Below are 16846 nucleotides of genomic sequence, written 5' to 3'. Positions count from 1 at the left end.
CCACGCTGCTCATGAACATATACACAGCACAACATCATGTGAACATTTCTTCTCAGTGGGGGCAATCAGGATAGATTATTGTAAGTCGTCAGGGCATTAAGGTAATGACATTTTTTTGCTGCATGTGCAGGCAGCCATAGAAGGGCAGTTTATTTAACCTAATGGAAAGCACTTTCCCTAAGTCACCTCATCCTAGTTTATAGCATTTGAGTATAACTACTACACTGTGTCAGCCTGTAAATGTGTTCACAAATGTGTTGAGTGTAAGATACCAGACTGTCCTCACATATTGTATGTGTGAATGTATACATTGTAATGTGTTGGGATTTGTCTGGATGTTTGTGTACATGTATAATAGGGCTAGTTATGTTCATATTCTTAGTTCATGTAATTCGATTTTTTAATTCCAGTTTTCATGTACAAAAATAGAAGATCAATAATGTGTGTATAATTGTTTTATTATGTTTGGGGGAAATATACCATACAAATTAAATCATTGCTTTTTTAGAATTCCTCTCCATCTACTGCATTTTCAATTTTCAGAAAGATTTTTATGGTTTTTCTTTTTACCTTATCAGTGGTACACGCTTGTTTATCCATAAATTTCATTTATCATATTTTGTGACGTAATTTTGCAATGTATATATATATATACTGTATATATATATATATATATATATATATATATATATAAATGCAATGTATCTCATAAAAAAAAAAGTGTATATTAGTTGGAGATGGAAAAATAAATGAATGAATGAATAAATGAATGGTATGTGCATTGTGCATATCAATGCATGCTTAGCTGTTTGTGATATGCACACACATGCATGATGTGTACTATTATATAATGGAAACATGTTCATGATGTACAAAATCTTGAAAACATTGTGGACTTATCACACTGTGACATTATACTACCCATTTGAGTATCCATGATTTTATGAGTTATATGTTGTTAAGAAGGTCATACAATTTTGAATACATTGAAGCTTGTTTGTGGAATTCTTCAAGTATTATTGTAACACTATGTGCTTCACTTCATTTATTTAATACATTGCCCAAATATTTTGCCAGCATGTCTTGAAGTGAATCATCCATCATCCCAGATTTGCTGTTTACGTTAAATTCATGGGTGTATGCAAGGGGGGGTCGGGAGGGTCGTACGACCCCCCCAAATTTTCAGAAGGTCCACTTTCTGTAGAAGACATTTTTGTTTTTGAGGGCTTTTTACCCTATACAACAGGAAAAAAAAGTGACCAGGTGGTGTTCCAGCAAATTGTCAAAAACCTCGTAAATTTCGTAACTTAGTTTTAATATGCCATACCTTATTTCTAAGTCGCACTGCCATGCCGAAAAAGTTACTTTTGTATGCACCAAATGGCCCCATTTTAAGATATAAAATTCAAAAACTCCCTACCGTGTGAGGGGGGACACCCCCCTCCCACACCCTCCCCCCGCTCCCTCGCAAAGGTAAAGGTCCAATAATTTTGATTCGACCCCCCCAGAAAAAAATCCTGGATACACCCCTGAAATTGGTTTGTTTTCATGTCACATGCTGCACAACATATGGTGTAGTGTATATATTTTGTCTCTTGCGATAATAGTTAATATTTTTCTATTTGTCTTCCCTGTAATGACACATTTCAGGTCAGGAGATACTTGTACAATGGTGGTCAGGGTCGTGACATCTCCATCAAGGAGCTTGTGAGCCGCAGGAACAAGAATCGAAAGGAGAAGACGGAAATCATCGGAGCATCGTCACGGCAACAGAGCGCAAACACTGTCAGCCCTGTGAAGTCAGGTGAGATACATAGGCACCTATGTATGGTACAACGATGATGATTGAGATTAGTAGATTAATTGAGATGTCATTAGGAAATTGAGTAGATTATACAAGTACACTGTAGGAGTGTTTTTTGTTGTTGTTGTTAGAATTTGATAACTGAAATTAGTTTATGAACAATTGTCTTGGAGAATGCATGCTGCATGATGCAATATGCAAAATGCCAATGTCCCATGTAATATTTTTCATTATTTTATTCAATTTTTTTTAGATAAGTTTGCCAGATTTTAAGAGAAGAAGCATTTTTGCCATCATGGTTTGTAATTTTCAGAAATGATGAAGAAATGCAGATGGTGAACTAATGGCATATCTGTTGACTCCAGGTGTATTTCGCGGGAAAATCTTCTCTTTTTTTTCTGTCGGTGTTCCACTTTATCATTTGAGTAGCATTTAGCAAGGCACATCAGACTTACTGGTGTATTTGCTATTCTAACTCCTGATCTATGTTGTGACTTTGCTGACATTCCATGAAGTACACTGTATTTCAGAGTTCAGTGGATATATTTGTTTTTTACCTCTGATGTATTTTTGACTTTGTATTCAGTGTTTCTTGAAGTTTTCTATGTGAATTCATATCTGCCATTGATGAATTTTGCGCATTGCTCACATCCTTGTATGTGATTTTGTCTCTACCCTAAATGTATTTTTTGTTTATGCTCCAGAATCATTCCACAATAATAAATTACCCTTACCATACATCAGTGACAAGTCGAGGAAATGTGCACTTAAAAAAATTGTGAAATTCTCTTTATAATTTTCTCATATCGTTCTACGCATATGACATCATACACTGTAGTAGTCTTCTCATCTAGCAGTGATTGCGCAAATACTTTAAAAATTCATACTTTTGAACAGATTGTCCAATTTTCCACAAACTTTCACTCATGTGTTGTGCTAATATTGCTGCATTCACTCAATCCACATGTAGATGAAGGTGGACTTGTCCTTAAAAAGTTAATTGTGTGATTATATATTCTCTGACACCAGCCACATTCCGCAAGGTATGCTGGGACCTGGACAAGAGGGGAGCGGTCAGTGAGACCATCCTTCATCTGTGCTTCCTCAATGCCACTGACCTTCACAATGAACTGGCCAAGAGGCTCATCATTGCCTGGCCAAACCTTGTCAATGACGTGTTTCACACCGACATGTATTACGGTGAGTTCGCCAAACCCCGATGAACCTCCACTTGAACTACAATTCTGCCACGATTTCTTGCTCATCTTAAAGTCTTGGAGCATCAACAAGTTAATAAAAAACACACAAAACACTGTATTCTTCTTTATTTTTTCTGTGGTTGTCCTGACCAAAAGTTGTTTTGTGGTTCACACAGACTCTGACAAAAAGAAGTGTGTATACTGGTACATTGTATATTGGCAGGCAGGGCTTGATCTGCAGACACTACTTGCTTTGCCAAAGTGAAATATTGTCACCAAGAGACAAATTATGTATCTGTTGTATACTTGGTCTTCATCCCATATTGGTTTTTTTTTTTCTCTCTCTCTGAGGTTGTTTGTACAGTAGCAGTGACGTAGGCCTATAGAAGGTGACCAATATACTACAGCCAGGTTTTTAACTGTAGATCATAACAATGGCTACTCAGTTGCATGATTAGTGATCAGACATTGATTTTGGTGCCCAAATGGAACATGTACCAGAAACAAACTTAATCATCAAAGGTTTGATCATCACATGTGCGCAGGTGAGAGCTGTCTGCACTTTGCCATCGTCAACGAGGACTTCGCCATGGTGAAGTTTCTGGTGGAGCATGGGGCGTACCTCGACGAGAGGGCTTGCGGGAGCTTCTTCCTCCCAGACGACCAGAAGACGTGCAGGCAGGACACGTTTGAACACGAGGCCATCCTGGTGGATCCTAAAACAGACTACCAAGGGTGAGGACAGTTCCTGATAAAATTCTCTTTATCCTCTTTCTTTTGGTCTTCATCTTCTCCTCTTCCTCCTCCTCCTCTTCTTCAATCAATTATTCCTTTCATCCCCCTTCTTCATCAACTCTATTTGTTCTTCTCTCAGTGCAACTACAGATAGGCAGACAAAAGGATTGCCATTCAATTAACCAATATATAACAGCACTCATTAATTGTTTGAGATTTGTTGGAGACATATCAAGTGACAAAGATATACTGCCATTGAGAATGCTTCCCTGTACCATTTTGATTTTAGTGAAATGGTATACCACATGTTGAAATATATTCATATACCTTCACAACAACTTATAACTAATTCAAGCAATCAATAGTATATTTACATGTATCTGATGTAAATGTTGCTTTGAGTGGCTTATCTCAAGGTGCATACAGTAATAAAGATGTATTAAAAAATGTGAAAACACTAGGAAACCAGCCTACATGTATTGTCCACTTTTTGTTGCCATTGTAATGTTTCTGCAGACACACCTACTTTGGGGAATACCCTCTGAGCTTTGCTGCGTGCCTGGAGCAGGAGGACATACTGCGCTTCCTGTGGAGCAAGGGGGCAGATGTTAATGCCCAGGATGCCAACGGGAACACTGCCCTACACATGGCTGTACTCCACAACAAGAAGGTGAGCCCGGTGGTGGCCCCACCCAGTCCTTAGAACTGGTATTAGTCTTTTCCCTCCTCCCAAAAACAAGAAGGTAGAAGAAAACAAAAGTAGCAGTATATATCTATTAGTATCAACGGCGTAAATCCGTACTGAGGAGTGGGGGGGATGGTCACCATCACCACGATTACAAGCCCATAACCGGACCGCGCAGCCCGGGGGGGGGGGGGGGGGGGAGAAGCTTGGTGCCCCCCCCCCCCCACACACACACACACACACACACACTTTACTTGGATCGGATGTCCCGCTCTTTTGCACGAAATATAAAGTGGGAGGAAAGTGGCAGCAAAAATATGAAGACTTTTTGTTCTTGTTGCTTTTTTTTTTTGCTTGTCAGATGACTTTCGGCGGAAAATCAGACCTTAAAAGTATGAAAACATTTTTTTTTTTTAAATACCTGTGAGAGGGAGTGGAACGACCGAACGGGGGAGGGTATGGGGGGGGGGGGGTATCCCTCTCCCACACGTGGAAGATTTTGCATTTTCAGACCTGAAATTCAGCGATCTGGTGCACACTTTTGGTGAAAATTTTGTTTTCTTTTCTTAAAAAAAACAATAAGAAAATGAAATATTCACAATATATTATTGAATGACTAAATCGTGGGATTTCAGCTCTTGCTCCGCCTGTGCGACATCACTGTGAAGGCCTACTAAATAATGGGGCCTATCACCGGCGTAGACATATTTTGTATAGGAGGAGCGGTTATGTGAGGGAGCGAAGCAAGCGGGGGGGGGGGGGGGGAGGGAGGGAGGGTATGGTAGGGGGATTTCCCCCTCCCACGGTGAAATCTTTTTGCATTGAATATTTTGACATTTTACAGTCCCCAAACTGCCGTTTGTAACTATATTCTTCGCTTTGGAAATTAAGGGGGCGGATGCGCACCGGGCGAAAACTGCTGGCAATTACTGGCAGCAACATCAGGAGAATGGCATAGCGATTAAATGCGAGCGAGCGAAGCGATCAAGCTTGAAAATTTTGATATTTTACAGTCCCAAAACTGCCGATTGAAGCTATATTTTTCGCTTTGGAAACTAAGGGGGGGGGGGGGGCGCACCGGGCGAAAACTGCTGGCAATTACTGGCAGCAACATCAGGAGAATGGAATAATGATTAAATGCCAGCAAGCGAAGAGAGCGAGTTTGAAAATTTTGATATTTTACAGTCCCAAAACTGCCGTTTGTAGATATTTTTTCGCTTTGGAAATTAAGGGGGCGCATCTGGCGAAAACTGCTGGCAATTACTGGCAGCAACATCAGGAGAATGGAATAATGATTAAATGCGAGCGAGCGAAGCGAGCGAGCTTGAAAATTTTGACATTTTACAGTCCAAAAACTGCCGTTTGTAGCTATATTTTTCGCTTTGGAAATTAAGGGGGGCGCACCGGGCGAAAACTGCTGGCAATTACTGGCAGCAACATCAGGAGAATGGAATAATGATTAAATGCGAGCGAGCGAGGAGAGCGAGCTTGAAAATTTTGACATTTTACAATCCCAAAACTGCCGTTTGTAGCTATATTTTCGCTTTGGAAATTAAGGGGAGCTGCCAGTAATGTTGCTGCCAGTAATTGCCAGCAGTTTTCGCCCGGTGAGCCCCCCTTAATTTCCAAAGCGAAAAATATAGCTTTGGAAATTAAGGGGGCGCATCGGGCGAAAACTGCTGGCAATTACTGGCAGCAACATCAGGAGAATGGAATAATGATTAAATGCGAGTGAGCGAAGCGAGCGAGCTTGAAAATTTTGACATTTTACACTCCAAAAACTGCCGTTTGTAGCTATATTTTTCGCTTTTGAAAGAAAGATCTGCTGCACACTCTTTGATAAATTAGGGAAATATACGTCAATGTCAAAATTGAACAAAGTTTATCGAAATGGATCCTGTATAGCGGAGCTTTTGCATGTTTATGATTGGAATACAACGATCTGGTGCAGAGTTCTGGCGATTTTTCGACAATTTTCCATTAAGAAAGTTCGAGATTTGTCCTCATCTCGGGAATTGCTTGGGGGATAAATTATTTGTCTGCCTAAACACTTCCGCAGGGGCGGGGCAAATGCCCCTTTGCGCCCCCCCCCCCCCATAGATTCGACGCCCCTGATCTTCCCTGGGTATTGCCCATAGATGTATCCTGACTGAGTCATTAGTCACTGTCGTTTCTCAGGAATGATTCAGGAAATGGAGGGGGTTCAATTATGGCGATATAGTTTTTGTTACTGTTTGTTTGTTTGTTTTCGTACATATTTTGCAGATGGTCCCCAGTTACTCGCGTCATAGCATGTTTAGGCCTACATGTAGGCCTATATTGACGTTGTCAACGTCTGAGCCATACCTTACAGTGTATGTCAATGTTACTTTCTTCGCGAGCGAGCGAAGCGAGCGAGCGCTTGAGAAAATGATGTATACATTTTCCTACAAGATAGAATACTGTTCAGCTCTGTTACCTGTCTGAAGGCCGGCGTACAAACGTCATGCAATATGCCAAAATTGATACAATCACATTTCTGCTTCCTCCATTTGTTCCCCTTAAAATTCAGGGGGGGGGGATGATTGTACAGGCCATCCCCCCCTCCTCCATTTCAGGGGGGGATATATCCCCCCCATCCCCCCCGGGATTTACGCCCATGATTAGTATACAGCAATGGAGAAAAGGATGAGAGCAATGATGATGATAAGTACAATCTAACTTGTGAAAATGACAGCTCATCCATCCTCATCACGGGTCCGCAGCTGATTGGTTGTCGCTCTTTTGGTGACAGTTCCTGTATAACTCTTGTAGTAATTAGTTTTTGATTTAGTTAAGCACTAAACCACATCTATGCCGTAACCTGTGGCATTAGACTGTGCTCCTGAACACATCCAACCATGAACATATACAATACATGTGTTCCTAAAGACTTCATTTGTAGTAGTCTGTTGTGGGCTTTATAACTAGTGGCATTTAATACAGATCATTACTCTCCAACTTTTCCTCCCTTATCATTAAACAGTAACTGATGTGGTACATCACTCCTGAGAATTTGCAGATATGTGTGACATTGTCCATCTTGACTCCAATAATCCATTATATTTAGTTCACTATGTCATGTTATAGAATTCAATAGTTTCAGTTATGGGGGTAGAACCAAACTTCCTACAGTGAAGTATTCCTACACTGAAATTTTCAGATTTGTGTCAGTTTGTTTGTTTGTTTGTTTGTTTGTTTTTCATGTGCAATATCTTCCTCTCCTTCAAGCATATTTCACCCATGGATGTGGGATGGCTGCCGTCTGCTGCAGTGTCCTTCTATTACATCAACCCTTGACTTTGTCCACATTTCCCTTTACTCTCATCAAGTCTTCCTTCATGCTTTTTTTAACCACCATCTCCTTAGTCTCACTTCACTCCATTCCTTTTTTACCTCCGCCAAGGGGGGAGGTTATGTTTTCGTTACCGTTGGTTGTTTGTTAGTTAGTTAGTTTGTTTGTCCGTGTGCAAAATAACGGATTGGGATGAAACTTGCAGGAAAGGTTGAGAGTGACACAAGTTACAAACGATTAACTTTTGTTAGTGATCCGAGAATTTTGGGGGAATTTATGAAGGATTTTTGATATTTTGGCAGGCAGGGTCAATGAACTTGGGAGTTCAGGCTGCGAGTATTTGAGGTTTGCATGCGCGCACTAAAGCGCGTGCTCTAGTTTCTGCTAGGGTGAGGCGCGCTGTACAGCTGAGGGTTTATGATGTATTGGGATTGATCTATTGGGAAATCAGGCGGCTTTCAGCACACAATGCAGTACGTATGTGTGGAAATCACTGATCTCTGTGGAAGAACAAGATCAGTGCGGGTGGAAATGGGCTGCATGCTTGGCGGAGGTCTGCCCTCTCAGAGTGCTTCTCTAGTTTTATTTCTGTGACCTCTATTTTCCTTGTCTGTGTACAATCCTTCTATAAGTTTTTGGATATGTATTGTTTGAATTATCACTCAAAATTTGATGTTAACACTGGGTGTGGTTCATCATCTTGTTTCTGGTTTCCCAGGCCATGTTCACCCAGTGCTTCGAGCTTGGTTCCAGCTGCAGCATCACCAACGCCCAGGGGTACACCCCGCTCTCCCTGGCGGCAGAGATCGCCAACGAGGAGCTCTTCGACTACATCATCTATCTCGAGCGGCAGGTGTCGTGGAAGTTTGGAGATGTGACGTGCGCCCTCTACCCTCTCTACAACCTAGACAGCATTGGAGTGGACGGGAGCGTTAACGAGAAGTCTGCCCTCTTCACAATTGTCAATCAGGTAAAAACTGCAAGCTCACTTGAATAAGTTATTTTCCTCAGTTGTATGCAGTACAGTAATCTCTTTGAAGTCAGTCCGTCTATGGATCACACTGTATTGTACAGACACACACAAACAGGCACACACCTCCTGTACAGGTTCACAGGTACATACACACATATGCACACACACACACACACACACACACACACACACACACACACACACACACACACAAATGAATGCTAATAGATAGAACAAGAGTGAAGATATTGTTGAAAATAAATGTAATTATTTCCATTATGTGTTGCAGTGTTATAATTTTACAAACCTTAACACCAAAGATGATGAAATTGAGATGAGTATGATAAGCATGTGATTTTCTATTTCAGAGTGCACTATCCTCTCATTGCCAAAATAGAATCATCCCGTACTATGAGGTCACACATTTTTTTAAGTTCTTTGTGTTGTGACATGTTCCAATTCGGGATAGACCCATCAGTCAATCTGGATGAATTTGTCTTGCCATCATCGTTTTTATGCTGTTGTGGTACTGTAAGTTTGTACAATGCTACATCCCACGTGCCCTCCGTGCTGATGACTCATGCACACATTAGAGCTTTAGATTTATGGATGTTAAGATGACAGCTGTGTCGACTGTTCTCCTCTGTCCCTGAGTTGTGTTGCAAAGTAGCTTTAGATTTTGCTAAGATGCAGCCTATACACAGTAAAGAAGCACCCCCATATGTCATTTGTCATAATGGCATCAAATAGCCGTATGCGTCATGAATTTGAGGGGACGCTAAAATGGCTCAGAACCATTGTGAAAACTCAGACGACGCGGGATCGATTTTGATATGCAGTCCTGTGCTGGTAAAGAACAGGTTGGGTTTTTTTTTTTGCCTCATAACGTTCTAAACTTTATATTTATATATCAGTATTCTCCATCCTCTGCCCTATCCTCCCAGTCTGACTTGGAGCACCTGTGTCTGATGAAGGGCCTCATGAGTAAGATGCTGCATGAGAAGTGGAAGACGTTTGGTCGCTTCCAGTTCTACCTCCGCATGAGCCTCTTCATCTTCTACCTGGTTCTCCTTACCACGGCTTTCTACCTGAGACCTGGCAATGTGAGTTTTCCACTGATGCTGAAGATTTAAGAACCCCCCCCCCTCTCCAAAAGAAAATATAATAATGAATAAACAAACAAACAAACAAATAAGATGTCTTGTGACCACTTCACAAATTTGTGATGCATATTGTTCAGCTGTTTCTGATAATAATAATAGTAATACATGCATACAATTTCTATAGCACCATCTTCCATTCTGATTAAATGCTTGAGGTGCTTTACACCAAAGCAAAAAGGCTGAAAATACATATACCATGAAAGAATCTGATGAATTTATCAGTCAATTTTTTTTCTATTGAATTTGAGACTCAAGTATTTTGATACCATGTTGAATAATTAAAATGCTCTTTGCTTTTAGGTATTCTTCAGATGTGATTGGATATGAGACATTTAATTCTCTCTATCCTTATTTTTTATGGCATACTACATGATAGTATGACATTGCGTGCCATTGATATTTTTTGTTTTATGAATTCTTTTTTACTTTGTGTTTAATTACTTCTTTGTATCATCAAAGCTCTGTCAATTTTGATATTTGCCACCTCTTTTCAGGACAACAACCCCACAATTGTGAATGAGACAGATGAATTTGGGAACGTGACGCAGCGGGTGGAGAGAGATCCATGCTACCTCCTGAAGTCAGACACCGTGCGAGACGTGGTAAGGAGACTGATCGCTGATATGGAAGTAGGACCAGGGGGGCATTTCATGAAGCGTTTGTCGGACAAACTTGCCCTCAGCCAATCAGATGCAAGAATTTCAGTAGCTTGTAACAGTTTGTCAGAAAAATATCCGACCAAAACGCTACATGAAATGCCCCCCAGAATGTCTGTAAATATCTGTTACCCATATTTTGTCTGTTTGTCTGAGTTTACAGAAAATGCAAACTATTTCTCTCTTATATGAAAAGGAAAAAATCTACCATATTTCAAATGTGTGAACGAGATTTTTGGGGTTATTACTTCTGCCAAGGAGGTTCTGTTTTTAAAAGAAAGATATTATTCAGAGGGGTGAAGGTTCAGGTGTGAGTTTCTTCAATTTGTCTCCCTCTACAAATTAAATTTATTAAGATCACAACTGCTGATCTGTAAATTAACAAACATGTTGGAAAAAAGGAACCAGTGGGACTCGACCTCTACTGCTTTCCGGGCAGCGACACTACCCTGGTTGCTGGCAGTGACACGATGAACATGGAACAAATACCCAAAATTACACTTTTTGACAGTTTTGTTAGAGTTTGATTCAAGGCAAATGAACATGGAATGGTTTTTCACTTATGTTGATGATGTCATTATTATAGGCAATCCTTTCACATATTCCTCTCTCCCTCTGCTCATATATTCACAGTGCCGTCTCACATTTGAATGCCTGACTCTGCTGGGGGCCATTTTGTTCGTGTTCTTTGCTTTCAAGGAACTCCACCATCTCAGGAAACTCTACTGGAATGTCCTGGTAAGAAGTCCATTCTGATTTAGTCGGAGATCTGAATTACTTGCACCTAATTGATTGGGACCCTATTGGAAGCACAGATTATGATATGATGTTCTGGAAATGATATAAGTCTTTTGATGAGACTAGTGAATGTGTTCTATGAGATCCGGGAGAATGATACTGAATAAAAAGTAAATTTTACTAAGAATAAGAATAAGATAATGTGGTAATATACCTTTTGAGAGGAAGTGCAATATTAATTCAGTTACAGTCTTCAGAATGCCTATATTTTTATGAAATGGCAGATAGTTATGATTTTGCTTTGGTTGGTTATGTTTTCTACATGCTTTTCACCTTTACTTCATGCAATAATGGAGTGCAAAATTCAGGAGTATATATGAATGACTGGATGAATGATTTGACCAATGGTCCATTGTCTTATTCACTTAACCACAACAACTCTGTAACAGCTAAGTGAGGACACATAGGTTCCTAAGTCTCAGATATAGAGAAGGGGGAAAGGCATGGTCAGTGAGCAGAACTGTTGTGATTGACTTGTATCATACTGGGTATACTTTAAAAGAAGAAAAGTGGAGCTGAATGCCTTTCTTTTTTTTTTTTGCAGCGTGAAACTTTTGCAAATTGCCACTGTCATGCATTGCATTGTATCGAAGAAAAAAAAACCCTTTGCATGCATTTTACTTTCACAAATCTTGGTTCCTTGCAAAATTTGTGAAAGTTTCATGCCTGCAAAAATGTCTGATTTTACAGCAGGTAGTTGAAAGAAATATTGTGTTGTCTTTCTGCAGCGCAATGCACCAGCCAAGGCCATGTTCCTACTCTCCTGCTTCTTTGTGATCCTGGCAAGCTTTGGTAGGATTCCTCCCTGTAACCCGTACTACGAGGATGTCATGATCATCTTGTGTGTCCTGACCGCATGTCCCTTCTTTCTCTTCTTTCTCAGGTATGTAGAAAACAGCACTAACCCGTTGAGGACGAGTACTGAGTATACTCGGGCAGGTGTCCATGGGAAATGCGTGTTATCGCAAAATCAGCCCTCCTCAATGGGTTAAAGAGGAATTCCAGTCCAGATGTAAGTTAGTCTGATAAAACAAGAGTAAAATCTTACGTGTACAACAGTGAAAATTTGATCAAATAGAATGAATGAAAAATGAGGAAGCTTTTCCTGAAAAATTAGCAAAACTTCAAAATGTCATAACTTCCTTATTTGTCATCCAATTTTGATCAAATTCTCATTGTTGTTCTAAGAAAATTTTACTCCTTCTTTTCAGACTAACTTTCAACTGCACTGGAATTCCCCTGTAAAATTCATCATTTATTTTGTCAAGACATGCCATTTTCGACTGAAAAAGCTTTAAATTTATCATTTCTGCTCACGAGAGCTCTTCAGGAGTTTTCACAACAGACTATCCCTTAATAGATTTCCTGTCTATGTTGATTTCAGTTTTGATTGTTGATTGTCACTTGCCAAATTACTTACAGTAATTTTATGCCTTTTGCCACAAAGGGTTTTGAATCTAATACAATACAGTACTGTTTCAGAAACTTACCTGGCTGTGTTGACTGTATCACTTTCAATGAGCTCAGAAAGTACTAAGAAGCAATATAAATTCGTAATGAATGATACAATCAGTCGCTGAATCAATGGAAGATATCAATAAAGCAATAGATATTTATATATCAAAATTATTGGGTAAATGCAGTGTAATAATGACCACATTCATGTGTTCATCCAACCCTCAGGGTATATGCCCTGGTAGGACCATTCATCTTCATGATCTACAAGATGATCCAGGGAGATCTACTCAAGTTCCTTCTGCTTTATCTCATCTTCTTCATTGGCTTCTCACAGGGTAAGTGGTAATTGTTTACGAAGAGTTGTAGTGGCCAGAGTTTGTTCACTGCAAGGGTTCTCCATTCTCAGTCGATATCAGTCTGCTTTTAAAACAGCAGAGTACATCCTGCGATCCCCACAAGGCACCCTACCAATTTGTGAAGCATCCACAAGAAATGATGATGATGATGATGGTGATGATGATGATGATGATGATGATGGTGATAATTATGGTGATAATGATAGTAGTAGTATTAGTAGTACGGTAGTAGTAGTAGTAGCAGCAGCAGTAGTAGTGGTAGCAGTAGTAGTAGTAGCAGCAGCAGTAGTAGTGGTAGCAGTAGTAGTAGTAGCAGCAGCAGTAGTAGTGGTAGCAGTAGTAGTAGCAGCAGCAGCAGCAGTAGCAGCAGCAGCAGCAGTTGTAGTAGTAGTCACCATCACCATCATAATGATAACAGTAATGATACCGTTGTTCGTAAATTATTAGTATATTAGTTGGCATTGGTATCTATGTTTTTGAGAGATGATAATGAGAAAACAAACTTTCTTTTTCATGTTTTTACAGTTCTTTTCATTCCACTTCTGTGTAAAAATTGTCAGAAGCTTCATTATTTTGAGTCAGGATTGAAAACCTTACTGTTCCATGTGCGCCTCACAGTGATTTATCTCATTTGATAATGCCTGTATCAGTTACCAGATTTTCATCTTCTTTTCCTTTCATTGTAGCAATGCACATTGTGTTTCTCGGCTCTGAAGAACAAACCTCCTTCATCAACTCAGCCGTTGCAATGTTTGTGATGTCACTGGGAGAATTTGGAGATGTGTACGAGAAGTTCGATAACACGAGATACCCACATATGGCTAAGGTAGGTGACAGAATCGAAGGAAATTCAGCATTTAAGTTGTATCCAGTGGTAAAAGCGGATGTTAAGTGATATAGCCATGATGAATTAATCATTGAAGAACATATCAAAGCATTCTGCTGTTAGTTTAGACACATTATTACAGGTAATAGGTGAGATAACAATTGATAAGGGACTCATGGTCCTTCAGAATGTAGCCTGCTAACTTCAGTCATTGCTTAGGTTTTTGTGTACATCTGTGTAAACATGACCCTGCAGAATGGTTGAATGTCACACATTTGTTTCTCAACAACGTTCTCTTGCAGTTTCTGTTCTTTGTCTACATGGTTCTTGTGACCTTGCTGCTCATCAATATGCTCATCGCTATGATGGGAAATACATTCAGCACCATCGCCAATGCAGACTACGAGTGGCAAAGACAGGTATTGGCGAAAAAAAAAAATCCTGGGCTCTCTCTTTCTTTGCATTTGTATTTGTTTGTGTGTATATACTGTGTGTGTTTATATGTATGTATATTGATGGACTTTAAAGAAAATGACATTGCATCATTTTTGTCGTGAATCAAATTTGAAGAATGCCTCATAGTTCCCATAGTTTTGTAGGATTGTAATGACCCTTGATCAGAGCATTTCTTGATATCCAAGTCTTATTCAAAGCTAAGAAAAGGCTAAAAATAAAGCATGTTGGGGTCTGAAGGGGATACAAATGCCCCCACCTGCCTATTAGACAAGTACCATCCTTTCACATCATCATGAAGTGTGTTCCAAGAAAGCACTTGTTCTAAATCCTCATGAAAGCATCATTATCATTAACCACATTTAAACTATCACTTTGATGGTGCCTCAGTGAATATATGTTTTTGCTCTAAAGTAGCAGTAGTTGCTATGGTTACACACAGTGGAACAGGCCCTGATGGATGTTGAATTAATGTTTTATCAAGTCTGTCTGTCTGTCGCTCTGTCTGCCAGTGGGCCAAGGTACTGCTGGTCCTGGAGCAGTCTCTGTCCCCAGAGATACGGCACAGCATGCAGATGATGTACTCCCAACCAGTGTGGGAGGGGCTGCCAGGCCGAGCCATGGTACAACAAACAGAGCATGAGGTAAACTCACTGTTCCATACCTCCCTTTCTCACGCGAGAGTCACAACCTCATTCCGCACAATCTGTGCTTTAATATGAAAAGCAAAATCTACAGCATATCCATGTATAGCACGTCTTTGTTTCTGAACAAGGAAGAAATACTTTGCAAAGAGAATTATGAACTTCCCTTCACAAAGCAACATTTCTTTGTTCATGAATAAAAAAAAACCTACTTTGGAGGTAGAAACTAGTAGTATATCAATTTTCTTTAACTGTGATGATGGCACATATGTGTTCATGATTTCAAGGATGAGGCCTCTTTTGTTCACAAATAAAAATTTGTAGCATTTGCATTACATTTTCATAATAGCTTAGTTGAGTGCGCATTATTCAAAAAATTTTCACATTGAAAAATATTCCATGCTTACAGTGTAGTGATGTCTTGCTTTGTTTTTGTCTTTAGACTGAACAGCTTTGCTAATATGTTTTGGTTTTAAGCTTTTATGCTGATGCTTTTTTGATCCTTGATTGATCCTACTTTAAGTTTACATCTGCTGTGGTTGTCCCATGTTCCAGGGTAGGCAGCAGTCAACTAGAATGTCTGACACCCGCTCTCCATGCTACTTGTTTCATGAGTCAGTGCAGGTCCGGTTGCAATTCTCCATATCACATATAGCTATAAAAGAACCAACGTTGGCGGCGCACTAATTTAATCGGCGTATTTTGGAGCGATTTGCAGTCAACCCCACTTCCGGTTGCAACTATCGCTCCGCGCGCTACTATGCATGCATGCACGCTGCATGCAGCGGCGCGGCTAGCGTCCCACACACTTATTCATCGCTTTTGTTGCATTAACACGTACGTATACTTACTCGCATTTCGTCTGACCCGATTGAGTCTTATTTCGCTGCAAATTCACCGAATTGGAGAATCAACAGTGAGAATTTTGTGTAGATATCACACTTATGCTTCTTGATTCTTTCATATGTCCTACCACAGTTGGTGAGTAGATAAGCGTAAACATCGCTAATACGAACGGGTGGTAACTGTTTCAAGTCCCTAGTCCATGTCACTGCTTTCCCGTTGAGATCACGAACTGAGCCGTCTGCTGTAGTCACTCTGTGCCGCTTCCTCTCGGAGGCTGCGTGGTCTCACTCCTCCAAAACCAGATAAACTTTTGCGACTTTTTCGGCGAGATTTTCAAACTCAAATCGTCGTTTTCCAGTGCAAGGCACACCCCTTTCGACAAGATATTTCTTCAGTTGACAAACTGTCATGTTCTTTCGTGATCATCCATGATTAATAGCTTTTAGAAAGACACTCGCTGATAAGGTAAAATTTGCGTGACCGATGTTGAGCAGACGCTACCGATGCAAGTGAAACTGTGTGTTGGCGTGCAGTGCATTGCGGTGCAGTGCATTGCGTACGTAATGCGTTGGCGATAACCAGAAGTTAAGCTGACTGCATAAAAGCCAGGATGTTGATTGCGCAATGCATTCTGGGACGATATTTTGCTATATGCGATATGGCGAATTAGAAGAAATGAATATCATTTTGATGATCCTCTTTGTGCCTATTGCTTTCTCTCACACAGACACATGATGACAGGGAAATCCAGAAATCCCGTCAGCGGAACAACAGGAATTCCAAGATGAAGTTCATCGATGGCCAGTGGGTACCTCCCCCTGACATGGACCTACCACGTTGTAGCACAGTGTCCGCTGCCCAAGCCACCGATCATGGTCTCACCATCACTGTGCCCGAGACCAAGATTACTCCGCCTACAGACGGAGAGTGTGTGTAG

The 16846-nt window shown here is 40.4% G+C and overlaps 1 protein-coding gene across 1 annotated transcript in view; it reads left to right on the top strand.

The window, feature by feature from the left end:
• The window catches only part of LOC140242023 (transient receptor potential cation channel subfamily V member 5-like), a 30050-nt gene extending 13204 nt beyond the window's left edge, over positions 1 to 16846 (top strand). Inside the window, exons 2-15 of the mRNA XM_072321767.1 lie at positions 1651 to 1804; positions 2834 to 3004; positions 3549 to 3738; positions 4255 to 4408; positions 8455 to 8706; positions 9654 to 9812; positions 10367 to 10474; positions 11162 to 11266; positions 12055 to 12209; positions 13010 to 13119; positions 13827 to 13966; positions 14269 to 14385; positions 14932 to 15063; positions 16637 to 16846. Of these exons, the coding sequence (XP_072177868.1) occupies positions 1651 to 1804; positions 2834 to 3004; positions 3549 to 3738; positions 4255 to 4408; positions 8455 to 8706; positions 9654 to 9812; positions 10367 to 10474; positions 11162 to 11266; positions 12055 to 12209; positions 13010 to 13119; positions 13827 to 13966; positions 14269 to 14385; positions 14932 to 15063; positions 16637 to 16846 (2157 nt within the window). The remainder of the gene's footprint in view (positions 1 to 1650; positions 1805 to 2833; positions 3005 to 3548; positions 3739 to 4254; positions 4409 to 8454; positions 8707 to 9653; positions 9813 to 10366; positions 10475 to 11161; positions 11267 to 12054; positions 12210 to 13009; positions 13120 to 13826; positions 13967 to 14268; positions 14386 to 14931; positions 15064 to 16636) is intronic.

Source organism: Diadema setosum, chromosome 18 (genome assembly GCF_964275005.1).
Source record: "Diadema setosum chromosome 18, eeDiaSeto1, whole genome shotgun sequence".
In the NCBI taxonomy this organism is placed as follows: Eukaryota; Metazoa; Echinodermata; class Echinoidea; order Diadematoida; family Diadematidae; genus Diadema; species Diadema setosum.
The sequence above is the reverse complement of the archived record's forward strand: the minus strand, read 5'-3'. Positions and strand labels throughout refer to the sequence as shown.